The sequence below is a fragment of the Hetaerina americana genome, unplaced genomic scaffold (assembly GCF_022747635.1).
Source record: "Hetaerina americana unplaced genomic scaffold, ioHetAmer1.1.p SCAF_3, whole genome shotgun sequence".
NCBI lineage: Eukaryota > Metazoa > Arthropoda > Insecta > Odonata > Calopterygidae > Hetaerina > Hetaerina americana.
The window spans coordinates 58291795-58317240 of NW_027286874.1; the positions used below are offsets into that span (position 1 = coordinate 58291795).

General features: G+C 36.9%; 3 protein-coding genes across 3 annotated transcripts in view; 1 reads left to right on the forward strand and 2 right to left on the reverse strand.

Annotated features, from left to right (window-relative positions):
* Window positions 1-1014: 1014 nt before the first annotated feature.
* LOC139690512 (developmentally-regulated GTP-binding protein 2) lies at window positions 1015-11297 on the forward strand. Its single transcript, XM_071587971.1, has 9 exons — window positions 1015-1043; window positions 1160-1242; window positions 1324-1481; window positions 1621-1791; window positions 3962-4105; window positions 7852-7959; window positions 9614-9771; window positions 10877-11078; window positions 11185-11297. The coding sequence occupies exons 2-9, from the start codon at window positions 1179-1181 to the stop codon at window positions 11269-11271; spliced, it is 1092 nt and encodes a 363-aa protein (XP_071444072.1). The 5' UTR covers window positions 1015-1043; window positions 1160-1178; the 3' UTR covers window positions 11272-11297.
* A 291-nt stretch (window positions 11298-11588) lies between these two features.
* On the reverse strand, window positions 11589-15771 carry LOC139690511 (AP-4 complex accessory subunit Tepsin-like). Its single transcript, XM_071587970.1, has 9 exons — window positions 15659-15771; window positions 15504-15576; window positions 14873-14964; window positions 14630-14788; window positions 14399-14555; window positions 14135-14323; window positions 13390-13522; window positions 12039-12152; window positions 11589-11959 (listed from the first exon to the last, which is right to left on the reverse strand). Exons 1-9 carry the CDS (start codon window positions 15695-15697, stop codon window positions 11629-11631), a joined length of 1287 nt encoding a protein of 428 aa, XP_071444071.1. The 5' UTR covers window positions 15698-15771; the 3' UTR covers window positions 11589-11628.
* A 7033-nt stretch (window positions 15772-22804) lies between these two features.
* The window catches only part of LOC139690271 (sonic hedgehog protein-like), a 208089-nt gene continuing 205447 nt past the window's right edge, over window positions 22805-25446 (reverse strand). The window contains exon 3 of the mRNA XM_071587619.1: window positions 22805-24593. Within this exon, the coding sequence (XP_071443720.1) occupies window positions 23860-24593 (734 nt within the window). The 3' untranslated portion in view covers window positions 22805-23859. The remainder of the gene's footprint in view (window positions 24594-25446) is intronic.

Here is a 25446-nt window from a genome sequence, read left to right on the forward strand (position 1 = left end):
AAATAAACTTTTGGAGATTGGAGAAGATAGATTAGTTATTGAAGCATCTGGTATGATAAAATTGTCATCAGATTTATGTGTATCGGTGAAAACTGTCCGCGATATGATACAAGCAGTCTATCCTAACGTTAATCAAAATTATAAAAATTTAGAATGGTTGCGAGAAAGAGCCATTCTTGCTCCTAAGAATGATGATGTTAATGAAATTAACAAGGAGATTCTAGCCATGCTGCCAGGAGACGTGATTGAATATAAATCGGTTGATACCGTAGTGGATGCTGACGAAGCCGTCAATTATCCAACGGAATTCCTAAATTCACTTGATCCAGCTGGATTGCCACAACATCGCCTTATACTTAAAGTAGGATCTCCAATCATTTTATTGCGAAATTTAGATCCACCAAAACTCTGCAATGGGACACGATTGTGTGCGACAAAATTAATGAAAAATATAATCCAGGCAGTCATTTTAACTGGAAAAGGAAAAGGCGAAATAATTTTTATTCCACGGATACCTCTAATCCCAACTGATCTTCCCTTCAACTTTAAAAGATTACAGTTTCCAGTCCGGCTAGCTTTTTCAATTACCATTAATAAATCACAGGGACAGTCTTTAAAGTTTTGTGGTGTTGATCTAAGATCGCCATGTTTTAGCCACGGGCAACTTTATGTTGCTTGCTCCAGAGTAGGTTCGCCTAAAAATTTATATATTCTTCCTCCTGGATATGAAACAAAAAATGTAGTTTATTGACAGGTGTTAAATAAAAAAGATTCTTAAATTTGTATGAAGTAGTGTATTATTGTACTTTATAATTTGTTGTTTTTATTTATGTAGTATATTTATATTATTATTTCCCCCTAACCCGTGCAAAGCCGGGTATTCAGCTAGTTAATATAAATAAATAACGTCGGTTCTTTGATAAAGCATTTTAAAACTAACCCCAAAAGTGAAAAACGAAATGCGATACGTTTGTGCGAGATCTATCGGATATTTACAAAACGAGTACGGATGAGGCCGACGTCCGTGTTGTTTCATGTTTCACGTGTGTTGGTGCTAATTTATTTTTGTTGATTATGCTTAATTGCTTTTTACCTTCAGGATTTTATTAACATATAAGATTGGTAATGATAGATGTGTCATTTTAATTTTGGTCATTAGGCACAATAAAACATAAAATATGGGGATATTAGAAAAAATTTCGGAAATTGAAAAGGAAATAGCAAGAACTCAGAAAAATAAAGGTACGAATGCCGACCGTAGCTTGCTGAAGAATTTTTTCGCTTCGGGTCATCTAATAAAATGTTTTGTTTCATTTACCTCAGCTACTGAATATCACCTGGGAGTACTAAAAGCTAAGCTTGCGAAGTATAGAGCACAACTTCTGGAACCTTCCAAGAAGACAGAAAAAGGCGATGGATTTGATGTATTAAAATCCGGGGACGCAAGAGTTGCCCTTATAGGTTTTCCATCAGTTGGAAAGGTTTGATCTCTAAAATAAGATCGTAGAAGTGTCAATGTTCAATTCCATTTTATTTAAGTTTCATAGATGAGCATTTTTATTGTCGTCTTAAATAAATTTAATAGATGACATGTTTCAAAATCATTTCTTACAAATGCAGTCAACTTTGCTTAGTACATTGACTGCCACAGAGAGTGAAGCTGCAGCATATGAGTTTACAACCCTGACTTGTATTCCGGGAGTTATTGAATACAAAGGAGCGAACATTCAGCTTCTCGATTTGCCAGGAATTATTGAAGGAGCTTCTCAGGGAAAAGGAAGGGGAAGACAGGTAAGACGTATATTTCTCATTATATGATACACGTAATTGGTACACTGTTGCAGTACTTTGATTTCATAGGCGAAAGGTTTAAAGAAATGTCATCTCTCTCATGATTGTACGTGTGAATGGCAGGTAGGTATTCTTGAAGGCATGGAAAAATATTTATTTGGCTCATTCATTAAAGTGAGCTTTCTCTTTTAGTATTGGAAGAACGTTACCTAGTTTATTTGCCAAAATTTTCATGGGTTAAAATGCCAAGCAGAAGAAATAGTTTCATTAAATGACAAAGCTTTGCTTAATTTACTTAGTGGCCTATACTCTTTGGGAGAAACATGGAAGACTGTAGCAATAATAGCCTACTGTAAATGCTTAAAGATAATCTAGAGTAATCGAGGTACGGGTAGAATATGCATATTCATTTATTACATGTGCAAGTACTTAAATATATTGTATGTGATCATGCTCATTCTGATTTACTATTTTTAAAATTCATATTGTTATGTAGCTGTTCAATGTCTGTGTCAATGTCATTATCTTATTTAGTGTAATTTTGTCTTCAGTGAACGGTGGTGGGTAATAGGAAGATGGAAAAAATGTCATTTGAAATAGCTCTTCTTGTATTCACAGAGCGTGGTATTCACGTCCATTAAAAACTTTTTGCTCTCTGGTTTAATCATTATAACATGTATGCATACACATTCAGGTACCATTCAGGGTGTCATAATGGTTGGAATCATAAGTGTAAAAGACTTCTCAAAGTGCAGCTAGGTGAAAGCAGTAAAACCATTTAGTCACTTAATAGTTTATTTATCCACCCAGAATTTTTAGTATTTGTCAGAGCCTGTTTTGGCATGTAAATTGTTTCAAACTATTGCATTATAGTTTTTGTTAATATGTGTATTTGAAATAATTCACAAAAATTTTCACATTTCTAACAAAAAGGAAAACTTGGAATAGTGTTGTAAAAATATAAATTCTTCCTTCTACATTCTCTTGAAACGTTCACTGGATTATTAAATAAAAGGGAAATATTGAAAGCTCAGGGCATACTAGCATATTGTACATTTTGGGGAGTACTTATGAAACTTTATCTACAGAATGAGGACTAAGGAAATTCAGACTAGCAAAATAAGAGTGCTAGGATAAGATTTTCTGACCCATGTGATTTTATGTACTTGAAATTGGCCTAGCAGAGTTCTGCTTAAAGCTATTTATACATTACATTCACCAGGGCAAGCGTTTCTGTTACCCGACACCTCTTTTGTTTTTATGATCCTTTTTTTTCATATTTTCTACAATACCTGCAGTTTTTTCAAAGGTCATTTCCCAAGTAAAATACATGGGTGGCCTACACTTAATGAGCACCATGGCCTTAAATGTTTAATTTCCTCTCATTGGTTTTTGGGGATAAAAGTTCATCGAAATCAGGTGATAGCAGGAGAAACCTCATGCAGCCACTTTAAACAATTCTGTATTGAGACTTCTGAGGATTGATCACTGGTGTTTGCAGTGCGTAATTTATCTATATTGTCATTTAATGGAGTGAGTTATGAAAATCACCTTTCTAGTTTCACTCTACGGTACCACTACTACCATGCACATTATTCTGATGAGATATGCTGTTATCATTTGACAATTTAAATCGGAAGGACTAACTTTGTAGTTCCACGCGAAAACGATTTATTCACACGACCCGGGTTTCGAAGTAAAACTTCATCATCAGGGTGATGAAGTTTTACTTCGAAACCCGGGTCGTGTGAATAAATCGTTTTCGTGTGGAACTACAAAGTTAGTCCTTTCATTTATTTATAATGAATCGGTTCCATAAAGTTATGCCAGAAACCATTAATTAATTTAAATCGGCTAAAGGATTGCAAGCAGTGGTGCATATGAACGTTGCATTATGGGTAGTGATAGTAAGCTCATGTAGGAAATACTGGTGTTTGTGTTCCTGGTATCCTTGCCATTAACCTGCCACCACAGCTAGAAATGCCAACTACCTGAATATTTCTCTCTCCCCATCTTTTCAAGACTGCATTTTACAGACTTCAATTATCATTATTCCCTCCATTTCTGTGGTTGAGCTGACAGTATTCAGTCCTTAGTGCTCTTTTACTCTTTTTCACTTTTTGTTTTCAAAAATGATTTTCATACTTTATTTGTGTCACTTTTATTCCAGGTTATAGCAGTGGCAAGAACGGCTGATGTGGTGCTTATGATGTTAGATGCCACCAAGGGTGATGTGCAAAGGGAACTGCTAGAAAAAGAGTTGGAAGCTGTTGGTATTCGTCTCAATAAAAGGCGACCTAATATCTATTTTAAGGTACATATTTTCATAATAATCGTTCCTTGTTTGCTCAAATATCATATTATAAATTAAATATAGGATGCACAAATGGAATGATGACCAAACATGACATGCTTAAAATAGGTGTTCAGCGCATTAAAGTGGCTATACAATAGAAGAACATTTATCTCAGAAAAAAATGCTTGGGCTAAAATTAATGATAATGGGAATTTCATATTCATCCAATGACTGAGGTTTTCGATTCATTTTACTGTGCATGTTAAAAGAATTCATGAGGTGTAAAATGAATGTTGAGATTACTAATGAGAGAAAGATGCCAGATATGAGGGTGATTTGAAAAGTTCTGGGCCTGAATGAAAATGACAATTTATGCATTCAAAAAAGTTTTATTATTCAACATAATCCATTTAATATCAATGTGTCTCAGTGTCATTATCAAGTTTCTGTAGTGTTCTTCCGGAAGTACTGAAAATTACTCAACTACAGTCTCAATCGCTTCTTGATTGGATGAAAAACTTGACCTGTGGGGAAATGTTTGAGTTTTTGGAAGAGGTGGAAATCCAAGGAGCCAACTCTAGGGAATGGGGTTGATGCTCCGGTGCTTATATAGTGCAAATCCCTCAATATTCCCTAGGCCATGACATCTTTTTTGAGGGCAGGTGCATTAATTACCCTGATGGAAAATGGTTTTTTTCATTTTCAAGCTGAGTTGAAGCTTCCTCTGCTTTCATGAATTTACATGTCCAGTTTCATTAGAAGGTTTAAATAGTATTTCCCAGTTATTTTTTTTACCTTTTTCGAGATAGCTGATCAACAGAATTCCTTTCACATCTCTAAAAACCAACACCATGACCTTTTGTGCCAATGGCACCATCTTTGCCTTCTTCAGTGCTGAAGAATCAGTAAATATTCAATTGTTCCCGGCTCAACATTGTGGAAGTTCATGTTTATTAAATGAAGAATACAGTGTATCTTTCCACTGTCCTTTTATTCACGTACAATTAGTTTCAACGCTCAAGAGTCATCACGGCACCTGATGATGACGCTTAAGCATTGAAACTAGTTGTACATGAATAAAAGGACAGTGGAAAGATACATTGTATTCTTCATTTAATAAACTGAAGAATCAGACTCTGATCAACTGCATTAATTGTTGTTCTAAGTCTGATATGCAACGACGAATTCATATTTCATCCATTGTCACATATCGTTGCAGAAAATTATTCTTGGTTTTTTGTGAAGTGTGCCCCAAGCACTGTTTGGAAAGTGTAATTCTCATGCATTTCTGATTCACTGTGAGCTTGCTTGGCACCCATCTTGCACAAAGCTTTGTCATGTGTAATTCCTCGTGCAAAATGTAACCAATGCGTTCTTTTGATATTCCTACATTATTAGCTATTTCACTTTGTATGCAATCTTCCAAAATCATATTGTGCACTTTTTAGATGATTGTTGGTGTGGGGGATCGAGATGGTGCGGGGGCTAACGTACTGGCTTCCCACCGTGAGGGCGCGGGTTCAAATCCCGGCGGTGTTGAATATTTTTCAGAGGTATCTCGATCCCTACTTGAGGTGCTTTGTGGAGGGCACTTTGAGCGAGTACGCCGTCCGTCGGATGGGACGTTAAACTGCAGACCCCTTGGCGCCTTTCGTAAAGAGTAGGCTAATGCCGACGCCGGGTTTCTCTCCACCCTTCATCCTTTCCTGTCCATCCCCTATGGCGCAAATGACCTTAGCTGTCGGTCGCCTCCCCTCAAAACTACTACTACTTGTTGGTGTGTTTGCACCTTTTGGCTCTCCTTCACGTGAATGACTTGGTGGCTTTCATGGTCACATTTAAACTTAGTTGCCCATTTCTCACTGTAGGAATGAAAGGAGAAAAGTTACCATGCATATTTACAATTCTTGAATGAACTTCGATCGGCATTAAACCCTCTTTTACAAAGATTGCATTTTTTACAGCTGCATGATACTCGATTTTTTCCATTTCTTGCGGCATATGCTCCATAAATGACTCAAACAACTATATCTACAGAAAATAGGAATTATAGACTTATTCAAACTATTGGGACCTCACCTAATTTACATAACTTATTTTCTACATCTCAACAGCTGTTCCTTGCCAGTATTCTATCTCGGCAGAAATTTTGCTGCATGATATGCACGTATATGTACTGAATGGTTGAAAGTATGAGGGTGGTCCAGTAAGTACCCCGCCTGACCTAGAGGTGGCGGTAGTTGTTTGAAAAATATCACTGTATTAGAAAGTACGCAATGTATAAAGCATGTTTCAAGTTTGAAGACAACACATTGTTTAGTATTTGCTTGGCCATCAATAGTGAAAGTTTTCAGTGAATTTGTAAAAATGGAGAAAATTGGTCAAAATCATTCTGAGGTGCAATATTTTTATTTTAAAGGCCTCCTTCCAACTAATATAAAAGCTGAACTGGATTCAACTCTGGGTGTGTCTGCTTCTTTGTTTACAACAGTGAAATATTGGGTAGCAGAATTAAAACGAGACCGTAAGAGCTGTCAAGACGAGCATCGTATTGGTCGACCAAATGAGGTGACGACTCCAGAAATGGTGAAGAAAATCCACAAAGTGATATTGGATGATCGTCGACTGAAAGTGCGTGAGCTAGCAGACATAGTAGGCATTTCAAAAGTGTGGTACATCACATATTAACTGAAAATTTGGACATGAGAAAGCTTTGTGCAAGATGGATGCTGTGTATGCTCACACTCGAGCAAAACCAGTGTCATGAAGGTGTTTCAATTGAGTGTTTAGCAAAGTTTCACAGCAACAAAGCAGAATTTTTGCACAGTTTCATAACCATGGATGAAACATGGGTCCATCACTTCACACCTGAGACCAAAGAACCATCAAAACAATGGATTCAAAAGGGAGAACCTACTCCAAAGAAGGTGAAGACCATTTCATCTGTAGGCAAGGTCATGGCGTTGGTTTTTTGGGATGGGATGCACGTGGGATGAATCTCATTAACTATGTTGAGGAAGGAAAAACCATCAACGGCGAATATTATGCAAACTTATTGCAACGTTTGAGGGAAGTAATCAAGCAAAAGCGGCCATATTTGGCTAAGAAGAAAGTGTTGTTTCATCAAGAAAATGCACCAGCTCACAAATCCATTATTGCAATTGCCAAAATTCATGAAGTAAAGTTTGAATTGCCACCTTGTGCACCCTATTCGCCAGATTCAGCCCCCTTGAATTATTTTCTGTTCGCAAACTTGAAAAAATGGCTCGGTGGTCAAAGATTTTCCAACCGTGAAGAAGTCATGTCAGCAGTTAATGACTAATTTGAGGAGCAAGACAGTTCTTTTTATAAAAAGGGTACCGAACTTATTGAACATCGCTGGGAAAATTGTATAGAGCTGAAAGGAGATTATATTGAAAAATAAAAACATTTTTTTCCAGAATTTTTGTTGTCTTTATTGGGTCAGGTACTTTTGGGATTGCCCTCATATGCGCATGGAGTTAGTGCTCTGGACATTGCTTGTCAAGAAATTTGTTTAGTTCATGTTAATTCCATTTAAATGGTGATTTCTGATAAGCCTACCCCAATAGTGATAAGATACCCCTATTCTTATAGATCAATGACGAGAATGGGTTCACCATACCCTTTTCCAATCCTGAAAATTTTAATTTTTTCCTCAAATTGATAATATCCTTTAATTGATTTTAGTATCAAGATTTCAATTTTGAGTACAATGTAAACATTCTTTTTTTCATTTTTTTCAGATTAAAAAAGGTGGTGGTGTAGCATTCAATTCCACATGTCCACTTTCAAGAGTAGATGAAAAACTAGTTCAGATGATCCTTCATGAATACAAGATTTTTAATGCTGAGGTATGTATCATAGGTCTATTTTCCTGGCACACTTATCCCTCATTATCCGCAAAGGATTTTTTCTTTCATGCCTGTATCATTCTGAAGTTTGATTGGTTGTAGCCCTACATTTTTTAAAAATCTTGCCTCTTGATATGTTTTCCAAATGAACTCTATTGTATGTTTTCCATCACACATGCATTTTGATAAAGCTACTTTGTATGCTTTGAATATTTACTTACCTTCATTAATCTTTCTTTTGAGGGATGACCGTCGTTTAAGTGGTGTTAGCTGAAAAAAATATCCTGAAATAATATATTATGCTCTTTTTTTCTCTCTTATATCTCAAATAACTACGTCATTTTCACTTTATTACCAGTTTTAGTCTAATAAAGGCCTATCACTTATCAATATGTTTGATATGAATTGCGGAATGTGCTTATTTTGTCCAGTGGCAGTACCCACATGGTTAACTTTGGAGAAATCATTGGTGAAAACTTTGAATTGGTAATGGGAAATTTTTATTGCCATCAAAACTTTTTCCAGATACCATTGCAATTCATTTACTTATTTTTAACAAATATTATGGTCAAGGGATGAGAATTTGATTTTCAGAAAATATAATATTGCAAATTTACATGTATTCCTTGATTGTGTGTGCTAAAATCCCAAATTTCAAGTTACAAAAGCTTAATTTGGGCAGCAGTCATCGTATTTTAAATTAATGACTGGTTCTACTTTGCTGACAGCTTATGAGTGAAAGAATTTTGAGTCCGGATTAGGTGTCCTTAGATTATCATTGTTGTTGTCACTTAATGTAACCTTAAGATGTTCTTAGTTGTTTTGGATTTCCTTTTCTGGTTATATTACTCATTTCACTGGAGACATAACATTGTGGGTCATAAAAATAACCTGATGCACTAATTAATATTTGTAATTAACATGAGTAAGCCATGGCAAGAAAGGTTTTTGTGGAAACTTTCATTGCTCTTTTGTCTAAAATTTGTGTAATTTAGATAGTTAAGTTTTTTTGGCTAAATTTTCAGGTATGGAATGTATTAAATCTTATTAAATACACAGTTTCTCTTAAATTGAGCCCGCCAGTTAATTGTTATGCAACACATGCATAAATTGAAAATGCTGCTTCTATGTTCAGTCTTTATTCGTCATTGCTCTATGTTTAAAATGTACTTATTTGCAAGCAATGATAGCGTGTTTACATTTATTATCACTATTTCTTGATGCAAGTTATACAGCCACTCTGGTTTGTATCTCTTTCACTTTAGAAAATGTGTGATGGTAGGAGCCAATCTGACCATTCAACTGCATGCTCTAGTTTCTTTTACTCACACATTTTTAGCCTTAAATGCATTATAATAATGATATCAGTGCTACAATAAAAAATATATTTCACTGCAGTGATTTTTCATGTCAGCATAGATTGATCCTGAATTACAGACAGCTTAACAAAACAATGAAATGTCATGTTAGTTAACTGTACATTTTTTCTGCTAAGGAATGCATAATCATCAAGGCAAGAGACATGCCAATGTATAACAAAATTCATAAAAATAATTTCTAAAAAAAGTTAGCAATTCATTTTATGTTCTCAAGTTGATGCAAGATAAATCTTTTGCCTTTGCAGAGCTAATGATTTCGTATTATTTCTTCAAAGGTCCTATTTAGAGAAGATTGTTCTGCTGATGAATTGATAGATGTAATATCTGCAAATCGTGTGTATCTTCCTTGCGTGTATGTATATAATAAAATTGATCAAATTTCAATTGAGGAAGTTGATCGAATTGCCAGGTCACCCTACAGTTGTGTTGTGAGGTAAGAATGTTATATTAAACAACTTATTGCTTTAGTTAAAAAAAATGCTGATATATCCCTTTGAAACAATATCCCAACTTCTTACAAATTCTCGCATAATAAGGTTTAAGATATTGCACTTGCTATAGTAGGAAGTATATTCAGTACTTCAATCATGACCAGTGAGACTTAGCGTGCATGTTTCTCTAACCATAGTTGTTTGAGTAAATTAAGCCAAGATAAACTAAAGATCACTGGCAAAGAGACTTCATTTGAATATTTCTGGTCATATCTACATCATTTTCAGTCTAGATCATGAGTACATGTCTGAACGAATCGCTGTTATATTTCACTTCACTTTCCTCATATTTGACTCCTTTTCAGCCACTCAAATGATGATATACCTTTAGCTCTGTGGTAAGGTAATCCCAATATATTTTGCCAGTTTTATCATTTCTCAATATCATTTTGTATCTGCATTATTCAGATACTATACTTGGATCCAAAATCTGAATACCAGGGTACATCTTGTATTCCTAACACTTAGTTGGATATTTGGGAGGTTTATCCTAAAAATTTAAATGTAATCGTTGAGACTTGGATTACTATATTGAGTGATGTTCAATAGCTATTGCAAGGGTAAATTGAAGAACCTATAGCTGTAATGGTTATTACTGTATGCATATGCGAGCTGAAAGTTGAATCCATTTGTTCACAGACAAGAAAGGCCAACTGTACATGCTTCGTTTTTCACTGAAAAATCCTTCATTAATAAAGGCAAGAACAGTCTATATCAGTATTGAATTATTTAAGGAGTATTATGTATGTAGTTTAAGAAAAATACTTCATCTAGTTGCTGTGAAATTATAATTACAGAGATTGCCATGAAGGTGTTTATGAAATGGTTCTTGAAATATTGTTGATATTACGTTGCTCATAATTCATTGAGCAACATATGTTCATGTAAGAATGGTAAAATCATTTTTTCCTGATATAATAAATGTGGTAGGGTGTACTGTCTTGTTAAAGCACTTAATATATAGTATTTCTCTTAGGTTATATTACAATGCAATGAAAGTAAAGATTAAATTTTCCGGTTTCAATTTCCTCCTTTTTTTTCATTTAGCTGCAACATGAAGCTCAACCTTGACTTCTTGCTAGAAGAACTATGGGAGTATTTATCCTTGATTCGAGTATATACAAAAAAACCTGGCGCACCTCCAGATTTTGATGATGGATTGATTCTAAGGAGAGGTGTAACCGTTGAACATGTTTGCCATTCAATACATCGTACTCTGGCTGCAGTTTTTAAATATGCTCTTGTTTGGGTGAGTAGACAAGGAAAAGAGACATTAACATAATATTTTTGGTTTTATTGAAATGTTATTACTGAAAAATTATTTGTACATTTATGACTAAAATGTCATGTTTCAGGGCACAAGTACAAAGTACTCACCACAACGAGTTGGCTTACATCATGTCATGCATGATGAAGATGTTATACAAATTGTTAAAAAATAACTGAAGAACCCTCTTCTGTCAATGACATTATGGAAAATATTAATGGATCAACGATATTTTATCTCATTTCAAACATTTAATGTATATTATGTCCTGGAATATTTTGAATTAAAAACTGCATCTGTTGAATTGTTTGTTCTTACATATTGTGCATGAAAAATTTGTCACCAATTTTCTTTACAAGACATCTCTTGCTAACATGGAGTGGGAAAGTTTGGTTCACCTGTTAGAGCTTTGATACCCATGTTAATCTAGACTGTACTCTAATGTGGGCCTCTGTGAGCAGACCAAAGTTTCATCTACTTTGGTTAAGGGAATTGACTGGAATATATGGTGGAGTTATGATAACTAAAGAGGTCACTTTACAATTGCATTTCTGTTACTTAATATTAATTTCAATTTTTTTGATTTAGCATTAACATTTGGCATGTATTTTGTGGTATCAACTAGAGTTTCTAATGCTGGCATAATTATAGCTGAGCATATTTCAGGTGCAACTTTTCCAATTTGAAGAAACCATTCTAAAAACAGTAATGCCAGCATAAGATGCTCTGCATTAGGTTTTTCTTGGGCAGATGCAGCTCCTTCAATTGCGTTACCAGAGCTTTCCTTGGGGACTGGTTGGCCATGGGCATTTAAAAACTGGAAGAGAGACTGAAGTATCGTAATTCCATCCAGGTTGCTGCACCTATAATAGGTTGAAACCATTAGAAGTTGAGGAACACAACCATTTCCAGTAGAACAAGTTATATTGTTGAATAACTTACTGGGCCATCGTTTTGTCCAGTTCTAATGGTGTTATTGGAAAGTCTTTTGTTTGACAAAATTTTTCAACAAACTTTTTCTCCGCAGTAATTTCCTTTGCTGATGACAAATCTAACCTGAAATCACATGATCAAATAATTAGATTTGAATACCTAACCATTGCTCCAGTTATTAACCTTCAATACTTTACATCTGATGTGCTGTCTCCAAAATGTTTCTTAACAACTAATTTGCAATAAATGGAATATTTATCTTGTTCTTTTAGGAGTTCAGCTCCACTAGGTGCTTTCACTTCTCTGTATTAGCTACCATTTTGGCAGCTAATAAAAATATTAGATTACTCGCAAATTATTGAGTTACTACAGTTACTATTACTACTAATTACTGAGTTACTATTGAATTATTACAGAGACTTAAGGACACCAGCAGATTGTGTGCAACTCTCTAATGATTAAGACCAGATATTGGAGTGTTGTAAAGAATAGGTATTAGAATTAAATATCAGATAACATACAGCATTGAAGTTTTGTTGAAAGAAAAGATAACCAAGATGTAAACGATAAAAAAGATGAGATCAAGTTCAGCATTTCAGAACAGGTCAAATACCCATATTAAAAGAATATGTCAGTCAGTCAGTCTTAAGAAGCTAGGTTTTCTTGGAAAGTGTTTTAGAAATTTCATGAAAAAAAGTAGACAAAGGTGTTACTTAGCTTTAGTTGGGCCACATTTAGAATACGCAGCAAGTATTGGGATCCATGATAGAGGGTTTGGAGTTGGGTTTATGGATTATTATGTACTGAGACTTGCATGCTAATTGTATCCCAATTAATTGTGTATTTACTTTCAGCATATCCTTAGTACGAATTAACAATAAATTGGATATATATCGCAAACAACACCTTACTTATTAGACCATTTGGCATGTTTAAAAGAAAGGGCAGTAATACTAAATTAAATTCCAAAGAGGACAACTGTGGAATCATGAAAATGCATTAAATCTATTGGGATTAACAGGCTGGCCAAGTACATGAAGTGAATCTAGTGGACAAAGTAAATGTAATGTTGTTGAGCTGATGTTGGCCTCTAAGGCTCTATAGTGCAATAGTCTCCTGTTTAATAGTACGTGCTCATTTAACAAGAATTTGAAATGCTAACAAAGAAACAAAAAGTGTTCCACTGTGCTGGCACAGATAGGGAATCCAGCCCTGACGACCAACATCCCCTAATGAGTTGAGGACAAAATTTCTGTGATACTTCCAACTGACCATAATATGTCATTACCTCAACTACAATATATCCTTACTTTTCAGGTGGCAAAAAAATTACACCAGGTTGACCGAATTGGATGCTTACCTTTCAATTGATTCAGATGACGAAGTGACAGTGCTGGATTTTAGCTTCTGCCCTATCCCTTTGAAATCTGAATGCTTTGGATCATCATCGTCATCAGTTTCCCAGCCACCTCCAGCTCTTCCTGGAATGTGAGCTTTAAGAGCACAACATGTTCTTAATCAGAAAGGATAAAACCAATTAGATTCTTTACTAAGTTGTTTGAAAAACCAGAGATGACAAAATGTGTAGGTCATGCAAAGTGAAAAAAATCTCTAAAATTCATCACAATCTCCAAAAATAATCATATGCTTAATAGTAAATACATGGACGGCTGCTCGATGAAATTTGGAAGTGGATAATAACATTGTTTTCTGATATATACTATAGAATTAATAACTCTTGAGGTATATTTATTTCCCAAGAATGCAGGTACATTGTTGACAACATACCATAACAGTCTGGATGGTAATTGTTTAGGCAAGTACTGTGCTTTTTTAGGCAAGCACTTTGCATTTTTGAAAAGAAGGCAAATTCTATCTCTTCTCTCCCCTGATTGAACAGAAACAGCAAAAAATCTACATGAAGTGGCACAGAAGACTTATTTTACCATAACATGTACATAGTTGCTAGTTGGAGATAATTGTTGTTCAATATCAAGCTTTGTAAGAGCAAAATTACAAAGTTTTAAATATTCAAGTATTAGCAGTAGTAACATGGGCCAATACAAATAAACTGACTTTTTTTAAACATCTCTGATGGAACATACTTTTCACATCTGGAACAGCAGCACAAGCTGCACTGCTGGGGGTTTCCAGCTCCTCTTCTTTAATTTCAATGATCGGTGGCTCATAATCTCCAGTGGGGCCATACAAACAATATTTTATATCTTCGTTTACATCATCTGCAGAATTTAGCAACTTTTCAAAATAATCCATAACTTTTCCCTTAATGGTATCTGGAGAAGGAAGGAATTCAAAATTTAACAATGATATCATCAAGAAATCAATCAGTAATGAATGCTCATAGGTACCTTTTTCAAATGAACTGTTACCAAAGCCATGGTACTTTCCCTGCGAAATTCCTTGTGAACCAAGAGCTCCAAGCTGCACTTTAGCTCTCGGTGCCTCGGGTATTCCTTCTTCATCTTTACGAAGTAGACTTGGATCAAACAATGTTTGCAGTAGATTCTAAAGGAGATCTTTTTTAATCACTCCAATTTTCCACAGCGATAACACAAAAATAAATCATAAAAATGTTTTACCTGTGCTGCGTGAGCAACAACTTCACTGCTTCTGCTGCTACCGAAGGAGTTCGTGTTTCTGTTCACTGTAGACAATTTTATGTGGCCATCATTTTTCCTTAACAGCATTCTAAAGCTGATGTGCCCCTTTAAAACTAAGTGATGCATAATCTTGAGAACCTATGGATATGGACCATAGAATTAATAGAATGTTGTGCATTTTTGGAGCAAGATATTTACATGTAAACTTAGATTTGTACTCACTTTTAGTTTGACATTATTGGATGGCCCCCCTAGCCTTTGGAGTAAGTATGTAACTAATCGATTACACTGAAAGTCGGCTAAAAATGTTATTTCTTCGACAAGTTAAGAAAGAAAATACAAAATCAAGTATACAAACTGCCCGCCAAAAAATATTATGTCAAGGTACTGACCTTCAGATCATTTACACATTAAATACAATGGACTTAATGAATTCATTCGGTTTTAGAAAATCCTAATCGTTGTTTATGTATTCGCGTTTATGCTTTGTAGTTCAAAACGTGACCACAAACGCATTCTTTTCGTCTTTCACAATATTTGCATTTTCTTAATTATGGTATGCTTGGAGACCATGGGCTGGTTGTGGGGGGGTTAAAATATTGGGGTTGTAACTGAAAACAACAGAAGTTAAAAACATGTTCTGATGGGTGATTAATTTGTCAAATTATAAGTTCTTTTGAACCAAAACTTTAAAGTTATAAAAATGTTTACATACGTTGAGTGGTAGCATTTAAAAAACATCTTTTCATGCATTGCGTACTCGACGTAACCATTTGACATTGAGATGCTTGAACGGCTGCAGTTTATACAATCTTAGGCCCATTAGGATCTTTATTTAAGCATGAAAGGATACTTTCGATTTCTTCAAGCATATATCCCGGGGTTGGTTCTTTGTCGTCAGCTGTGGCTCGTGTCATTAGAGGAAGCTGAAAGAACAGAGGTTAACTAAATTCGTTTGCTCATTTCATACCCGGGGTCCACACAAAAATATAATATTGAAGTAATTACGTAATTTGAAAAAGCCACTTTATCTACGTAATCCATCATATAATCCAGGTTAATTAACAGTTTTTATGATTTGTATAACAACATCACAATGTTTTTAAACTTGGCGATTTTAGTACTTCATTTTTCTTTGCGCTTCATTTCGAGGTCGATATATCGAGAGAATTACATAAACGGTTTGTAAGTTACCGCGTTATTTTACAAATCTCAATTGGTGTCGCGTGGCATAACGTTGAACATATTCTCATAAATCCTTTATTATGAGGATCCCTGCCAATTAATATAGGAAACATCTTGATTGTCGTCGAAGAAAGTCATCGTTGGAGGGCCGTGCTGACCTGGCTTTACATATCTGCAAATTCTGTAAGTTATTAAATTTACTTTCTTTATATTCAACTTTTTTCTTCTTTAAACGAAACGGTAAAAGAAATTGTGGCTGAGAAGTATTTAGTTTGAATTGTGTGGTTATAATTGTTTCCCAGTCGGGCCATCAACATAATTGCCCGTTTTACAAGGAAAACAACACATATGCCTTGGGCAATGTTACATCTAAAATGACTTCAGAGTTATCCATTGAAATTCTTTCTTGCAGTTCATTATTAATTGAAATAGTGTGTAGTTTTTAAGTGTAGCTCATTGAAATTAAGATTAGATAAAAATCGACCATAGTTATTAGTATTAACACTGAGAGAAGATGAGAGGACATTCTTTGTTTTGTTGAAGGTTTAAAGTTACAACAAAAGCTGGATTGGAAATATATAATCCCAGAAATATGGCGAATAACCAATAAAATCTTGCATTTTAATTATATAATCAATTACTGCCTTTTGCTACTTCACAGTCGGCCAATGGATATTATCTACCTAAGTGCATTTATTTGATAAAGGAATAATGTTGAATAAAAATGTGATTATGAATGCATATGTAATATATGTATTTCCGTTTTTGAGGCTTTTAGAAGCGAAATGCGTGTTTTACTGAGGCGAGGAAACTATGAGATCAAATTAATAATGTCTTTTACGTGTTATCTATTTTATTATATATTATTATTAGGTAATCAACCGGTTAAGGTAGGTTATTGGATGGACACAATAACTAATTAAATAATTTGTGACCCCTAGCAAAACACAACATCCTACTCTACATCAGGTCCCTCTTCAGCTCTGAGTACTTTCTTCCTCCCTTCATCCCGTCCAGCATCCCTATCCTGTTCCTTCCCTTCCCTCGTTTGCCCAACATTCTCCCCTCAATTACAGTCTTCAACATCCCGCTGCCGGTCAATACCGCCTTCATCCACTTTTATATATATATATATATATATATATATATATATATATATATATATATATATATATATATACATATATACGTATATATGTGTGTGTGTGGGTCGCGGTAGTCCAGGGGTAGAGCGTTGCACTATTGGGTTCAATTCCTGGGCAAGGCGCTCTGGGCACCTGCAGCTCCACCCAAGCTATGTGATTTTTCGGGTACTAGATCTTCCTGGGAAACCATAACCGGCCCAGGGAAAGGAACTGGCCCCCCTACCCTGATGTGTGATTTTCACACGTCGTCGGGCTTAGTACTGGGTGAACTCTACCATCACCTACCAAACCGACCTTCGGGTTGATTACTGTGTTTATAGTTTTTATATATATGTACGAGTATATACTCACACACATTCATTAAATCCATTAAAACTTACATAGAAATGTTTGTTTATATGTGACAAGTATTTTATTATATGGTCATTCAAGAAGCCCTGTTGGGTGAGTCTTCTTCAATAAAATAAATTCAAAATTACCTTAATTGTTAGGCAGCAGTGTATTACGGCATCTGGTTTTCATCTCTGAAATGATATTTCTGGCAATTGCCTGCATTTTAGAGCTGAAAAGTTGATCTTCGTAATGGCATGAAATCATTTGACACTACCACAAGTACATTCCCCTTGAAGACCTAATTATTGTTATGGCCAAGGAAGGTTTTTTCGTGGGTTTTGCATTTAGATACCGATAGATCACGAAAAATGTGTCACTCTAAGTAATTTTTAGCCTCTTTCTTGAGAGCTGTGGTATGAAATTACTCGTTCTCCAATCCAAGAAAACATTAGAGAAATAGTACAATGAACGGTCGGTAGATTGTATAGATGCTTTCATTTGTCTTCGGTTAAATATGCCAGCATAGGGTAACCGAGTGGCCTTGCAGGACATATATTAGTGCACTAACTGAAATGCCTGTTCAAATTCAACCGTAGATAATATAATGAATGTATTTAATGGTCATTATTAGTTATTAACAGCGTTATCGATATTAGCCACTAAGATTTCTTCTTTTAAAGAGATGATACATATGCAGCGGGCCACTTTCTTTAATTTTTTGTTTTCGATGTATTACATCGCAACCCGGTCGTACTGTTAAACTTATCTAATGGGAAATTGTTTCTGTATTTTCTTTATAATATTCAAATTCCACCACATCACACCTTAAACTACTCATTGAGACGAAATGAAATAATTGAATTTGTAATTCGACACACTTTTACGTTACACGTTACAAAGTCAATTATTCAATTTCATTTCAATGTGTTATGCAAATTCCATGAAGTTACGCCTGAGACAACAAATTAAACTACTCAGTTAGGCCACACACTGCCTGTGGCAAAAGTTTCTAATTATTGAGTAGATATGGATTTGTATGCACAAGTCGTCCCAGGTAGACAAATATCTCCCAAAAGGCTCTGCTTTCAGTCCACTTACGTGTGGATGCCAATAAAAAAGTAATTTGTTTCGCTTGAATCCTGATCGGCAGCAAATATCGTATTTCTTCTTAATATTTAGAGAAAATTTGATATCTAAGAACGGGGGAAGAATACGAAGTTTTGGTGGACATTGATTCTCGCTACCTTTTGCTATCATTTTGATTTTCGTTCCGGCACTCTTTCAGATAAGGCGTGTTGCCATCTCTCACATCACTAAGAAATGTAGAGTTTTACTTTTGTTTTTCAATGCTTTACAGTTTGATTGCCCTATTCATTCGTTCAACCTACGTAGGTGTCTTGTATATTGGTTTAACGATTAAATATTTCCAGATTTACACGAAGTGTTTCAAATCTTGCAGTATAGCATGAGTAATGACACCGACGAAAGGAGAATGATATATGGGGGAGATAATTATTTAGATGCTATCGCTGACGGGGCGGGAAAGTAATGAGATCGTGGTTTTAATAGATCGACTCAAGTTATGCCTTGTAAGGGTCAAATTCAGTGACTGTGGAGCGCGCGCAGCATTGAAAGAGTACTAGAGTAGTATAATCGTTGATTACTTTATCTGATTTGACAAAATTTTGGGGAAAAATTGGGAAAAGGACGTTCTGTTAATCGAGAATGGAAATCTAGAATATGATAACCATTTTTGAAAATGATTTTCAGATATTTCCTTTCTGCTTGGTTGTCATAAACGATAGAATAAAATGCCCAAGTTTTCATTCTCTTCAATTATGATGTTTATAATAAATCAAATCTTAAATATATTTTACATTCGATTTGATGATAATTCATTTGATTTTTCATTCCAACTAACATGATTTTCTGATCGTTAATTATTAGCTTAAACCTAGCAGCAATGGAGGGAGTCCGTCTCTCCTGGTATTTCATCATTATCATCAATATACACCATTTCTTGGAGATTCGTCATTCAGTTCTACAACCAGCTCTTCATTTGTTTGCATTTATGTACTTCCACGTCTAGCAATATATTTGTTCAATGGAACTTCCATAGTTTGTCGCCGGGGTTTTTCTGTTGACTGTGTAATTTATTTACTTCCACAACTCTCTTCCGTGGGCTAATGTGTCCTAAAATGCATCGAGTGAATTAATCATTTTCTATGTTTTCCATGAGTCCCTTTTTCCTGAAGTCCTTCCGTTACTTAACGGTTACATTTTTACAAAATTAATTTCCGGCCACCCTTTTACTAGTATAATTGGACAGCAAATAACAAACATTTGGCTACTTCCTCAATAAAAGTTCCAATTTTCCTGTATCGAAAAAGGTACAAAGGGACAGAGAGAAATTATGAATCTACATGCATATATTTGCATTTAGTATTCGTACTTACTTAACTTGTGTACAGGAAGCTCGCGTAGAATTGTACTATCTACATTTTAATGCCCTTCGTCGTAGAAAGAAGGTATTCCTTCCACGACCGCAAAATTGTATCGAAATTTCCGTAGGCATCTTTTGATAAAATTATTTTGGGTATAGAGGAATGAAAAGCTTATACTTCTATTACTTCCCAATGAAATTGGAACTGCTCATTGAAATTACTCGCATATATTTTATTCATGAATTCATTTATCAAGTAATATGATCTGTCACAATATTGATTTTTAGCCCTGGATTTTGTGATTATCGTCTCATTCAAGACACCTTCAACGGGAGTATGAACATATAGCACCCTAAAATTTTTAATTTTCTAGCTTCCTAGCTCCAACGCCAAGTAATAATTATTGTATTATTTTAAATAACAGAGTTATGGTAGGCATATGAGCTTTTTCTCCTCTTAGAATTTCTTTACAATTATGCGAACGTTTGTCACATCAGTAATTTTTTCGGCCGCCCATGTCTCTTTACAAAGCCACTGGGGACTCATTCGTGGAAACGTTCTAAAAGTTCAGCTACTGTCTCTTTGGACCATTTCTTGACCAATATAGGAGCAACACTTCCAGGGTGGTTGGACAAATCGAAGTTCCACCGAGTGATTTTGTTATTTGTTGGTGGTGTTGGTGAAAAAAGTATTATACAGTGCTTTTTGGAAAATTTGTGTCGGATGCGTTCAAGGAAGTTTTCCCGGAAAAGGAAACCTGATCCTTTTCATTTAAACATAACAGTAGTTTATTACGTAACCCTGGCGGAGAAAATAGTGAGTGGATTTAGACTGACAATTAATAGCAAAACATTTACAAATATCTGCCATTGACGTCCATCTGGAAAAACTCCCTTCCAATCTTTTCTAATATTCTGGAGTAATTTTGTAATTCATTGAATTAATGATTAATCTGAAGGCGGCGGGATCTAAATGTTCTATTTGTATTGCCACTGTTACAACACTCATATGATGCATAAGGTAACTATAGATGCGCCAAAATGACCCAAAGACAGGCCGAATACTACCGAACACAAGAACCACCGGTGTTGTCCATATTGGGTTAATACAAGGTCTGTTCAAAAAGTATCATGACTTTTGTGTTTTTTCAAATTTTATTTCTTTATTCATGAATATCTATTGTGTCCCCTTCAAAGTAATCCCCATTAGATATTATACTCTTGTACCAACGTTTTTTTCCAATCCTGGAAGCAATTAAAAAAATCATTTTTTGTGATCTTGTTCAGCTCCTCCTTCGATGCAGTCTTTATCTCGTCAATCGTAGCATAACGCCGTCCTTTCATGTTTCTTCAGTTTCGGGAGCAAGAATAAGTCACTGGGGGCCAGATCTGGGGAATACGATGGCTGCGGCATCATTAGTGTGTTATTTTTGGCCAAAAATTCGCGCGCAAGTAACGATGTGTGAGCAGGGGCATTGTCATGGTACAAAAACCATTTATTGTTCTTCCACAAATCCGGGCGTTTGTTGCAGATTGCTTCGGGCTAATTGCGCATACTTGCAGGTAATATTCCTTATTTACCGTTCTACCCTGTGGTAAGAACTCATGATGCACCACGCCGCTTCGATCGAAGAAAACTGTGAGCAAAACTTTCACGTTCAACCGAACTTGGCGCACTTTTTTCGGTCTTGGCTCGTGCTGCAGCTTCCATTGGGATGATTGAGCACATCATGACCATAAACCCATGATGCGTACCAGTTATGACCCCCTGGAGCAAATTTGGGTCGTCGCGGACAGAGTCCAACGCCTCATTAGTAATAAATGGCTGCGTAGGTTTTCGCGGCGGTGGTTTGAAGGATTCTGCATTCCCGGGTTTCACCGCGTTGTTGTTTAATGCTGACAACAGTTTCGCCGAAGTTGTATTCGGCGTCTTCAGGTCGAAGATGAGGGACTCTGATTAGTAATGCTAATGCGCTGCTGTTTTTGGTCGAAATTGAGTAATTTTGGTACGAATTTCGCGGCGACCCGTGTTATGCCCGAATCATTGGTAAAAATCGAATGGCACGAGTCAATCGATATGCGTAGGTCCTCAGCAACTTCTGTAACGGTTATTCGACGATTGGCCAATACTATTTTCTTCAGTTCATCAATTTTTTTCATCTGTTGTTGACGTGCTCGTGCTTCCGGCACGCTCTTCTTCGTTCACATGTTCTCGACCCTCTGAGAACATTTTGTACCACCAATAAACGTTGCTTCGGTCCAAAGTAGCTTTTCCACATTTCACAGTCAACATTTGGAATGCGTCCGCGCCCTTAATTTCGTTTTTTCACACAAAATTTGATACAGATTCTTTGATCCATTTTTTTGGAACAGGCAAAAATCGAAGACAAGTCAAAACACTTCCAAGCAAAACAGCTGTCAACAATTAACTGATCATTCAGAATGACCGAACTTTTCGGCATAAGTGTGAGGCATAAGTACCAGCATAACGCCACAATCGAAAATCAAATACACGTAATCCGCGGAAATTCAAAATTCGCGATGCTTTTAGTGAGGACCTTACACAATACTTACACTATGTGGGAAACAAAATCCATGATTGACGTGAGGAGGCACCAGGGTGGAAGTTCGAGCGCAAATTTATCTAAATAAAGGAAATATACCTATGATTTTAGCCATTTTAACCACCACAGCAGCAATGACTTATGTAATGGTGATACTCTATGGACGCTGGAACGTTTTCGCCGGCCGGAGTATAAATGGAAAGACATATTTATTCGGCATCTTGAGTTACAGGGTTTTTGGAGAAGCGACATTTTGGTTGAGGTAAATTCTCTCCCCCATTCTCTCCGTCCTCACCTGAATGTCTGTAAAGGTGTATTCAGACCCGGATCCGACGTCAACATAAGGAGTACCCTACTGCCAACTCCATATATTCGTGAAGATCTGAGCATGAAACTTGATTCAATCGTCGTTTCATGCAAGTAAGCGAAGTTTAAGTAAAGTTGTAAATATCAGAGATCATTGATGTCCAAGAAGGATCCGCATTTATTTATAAATTTTTATTTACAAGTGAATTTAACAGAATTATATCGGAAAAAAGGGAATGACTCTCTGCATCGATATTTGCTGTAGCGGAGAAGTTTTTCTGTGATATTATTTTGCATCAAATATCCACACATATAAAATCGAGTAATCCCCAGGTATTCCTGGCTGGTGGCTAAATTCAAGCTTGAACGTGGGTAATTGTTTAGAGACGTTAAAATCTTTCTGTAATGGACACATCCTGACTTAAATGTTTTGTTTGCCATCTTAAAGTACCATTACTGTCACCAGAGATTAAATTAGGAATCTACTTGTACCGTTTTCAGATCATCATACGAAAAAACTCAATATTCTTCTGACATAAAAAATATAATTAGTTTCCAGAAATGAAAATCCTCATATTATCTCACCTTTATTTTGTAACACCATAAAATTTTGCAAGAAAAAGAATTTTTCAGTAATAGCGATGGAGAGTCATACACTTCATTGGGAAAATATTTCATTCTCTTCCCAAAAATATGTTACTGGGTTTCATATAAATAACATGGAAAGGAATTTAAGGACTACAAATATTAATTCGGTTCAGCTTCAAATATTTACATAATTTTCGCAAACACAAATGAGCATTTCGCTTTAAATTATACGTCATCAAGGGGGCCAAATAATACAAGTCACTGTTTTTCAAACGTTCCGATGCTTTTTTCTTGTCCTCCCTCTTTTCTCTCTCCCTCTCTTTCTGTCTCTCTTGTTTGTTTATACACACACAGTCACGCGCAAGGAAGTTAAGCTTTTATCGTTCTTCTCAGGAACCACACACGCACTCACTCAGCGAACCGACGCACACCACTTTCTTTCTCTCTCCTCTCTGGACGAGAAGTCCCCACTGAAATGGATTCAGGCCCTGTGTCGCGCAGTGCGCCCCACGAGTCGCTCTTACCCGCCCGATAACGGAAAAGAGGAGCCGCGCAGGAAGGGTTAGGGTGACGGCACGGCCCTCCCCTCGCACAAAAGCGTCCGTCAAACGCGCCTCGGGCAGAGGATGAAATCCCGCCGCCGCACTACCCCTGGTACATCCAGCTCTCCGGGAGAATCCTCAGCGCCAGCCCGTAGAGAAAGCGGGCGTACCAGTGGATGCCCGCTGCGGGGGCTGGTGGCGCCGGGGACGTCTTGGCCGCTGCCGTCGCGGCAGGTGGTGCCCCCCCGACGTTCCACACGAGGCTCCAGAAGCGCAGGACGGCGCCCCGGGCGTTGACGGCGACTCGCAGGGGCGCGAAAGACCAGTGGGCTAGGGACTGACTGTCCACGGCGGCGTAGCAGGAGGCGACGACCCCGTCCACGATGATGGTACCGGCGACGGTTAGCGGGGCGTAGATCCCCTCCTGCAGAGAGCTCCCGTCCACGGAGACCACCCGCTCCGCGAGGAGGCGCGGTGGAGAGTCGGGCGGCGACTCGGGATCTAGCACGAGCACGCGATCCCCGGGGCGAACCCGGGAGGCGAAGACGCCGCGGGGGGAGGCCGCGCCGTCACCGGCCACGAGGACTAGGTGTGAGGGCGTTAAAGCGAGCGTCCGCCCAGACTGGGTGCGGACGCGAAGGAAAGCGCGGTGCCGTTCGGGGTCCCGGTCCAAAAAGAGCAGCACCTCGGAGTAGACGGAGCGGCCGGTGTCGGTGTCGAGGGCGAGGACGCGGTCGCCCACCCGTAGCTCCGAGATGGGGATCTGCGCGCCCGAGGAGATCTGCACGGTGGCCGTGGCCGGGAAGCAGCCTCCGGACTTGGCCGCCTGCGAGGACTCTGAAATGACAAGAGAGGGAAAAGCAGATGAGAATGGGCTCACTCACTCACACATGATATCGGTGGATACGGCTGAACCAACGATTTAGTGTGCATGCGGGCGTTTTTAATATGCTTAACATCCTGAGGTGAAGATGGGCTTCAGAACAAACATTAATTATAAAAGAATACGATCAACAGTTGTAGGCTTATTTTCGAGTTCCGTATTGAAACAAAAGAGTAAGTAGAGCAATTTTACAATGGTAAGCATAAAGAGATCCTTTACGCGACAGAATTTACACAAAAAATTAGCCATAATTGTCAATAGAAATATTCGCATTAAGTACGTATATTACTCTGGTGTGTTAAATGACGTCTATGAGAGGCGTACTTCAGGATACCTAAGGTTAGAATTATGAATAATGCTCATGGATGCTTAAATCATTCGTGCTAATTCGGTTTGGTGCATTAGTTGGGTTAGCCTGTAATTATGGAGAGGACTATTTGGAAGAAACGTGTCTGTGACCTCATTTTACCAGAAGGCGTGAAAGGAATCGAGAAGGATGAATACGGCGTGAAAGTGATTCGCAAGGTGCTCGTTTATGTAATAAGCGTTACCACAGTTAAGACTATTAATTTTGATTTATGTTGCTTAATATTTAGTACACGTCAATTTTTTAGTCAACAGGTTTATAAAATTAACATTAATCATTCTAAATCAAATTTAATCACCACAGCTGGGCACTTATGCATTGTTTACACACCTAGATATTAATTGAATCCATATAAAAATAACTCATGTGCACAATTCACTCATCTCTTTATAAAAAGAGAGATTTAAATTGTCGAAAGGGGTGATTCGAGTAAAAATCAA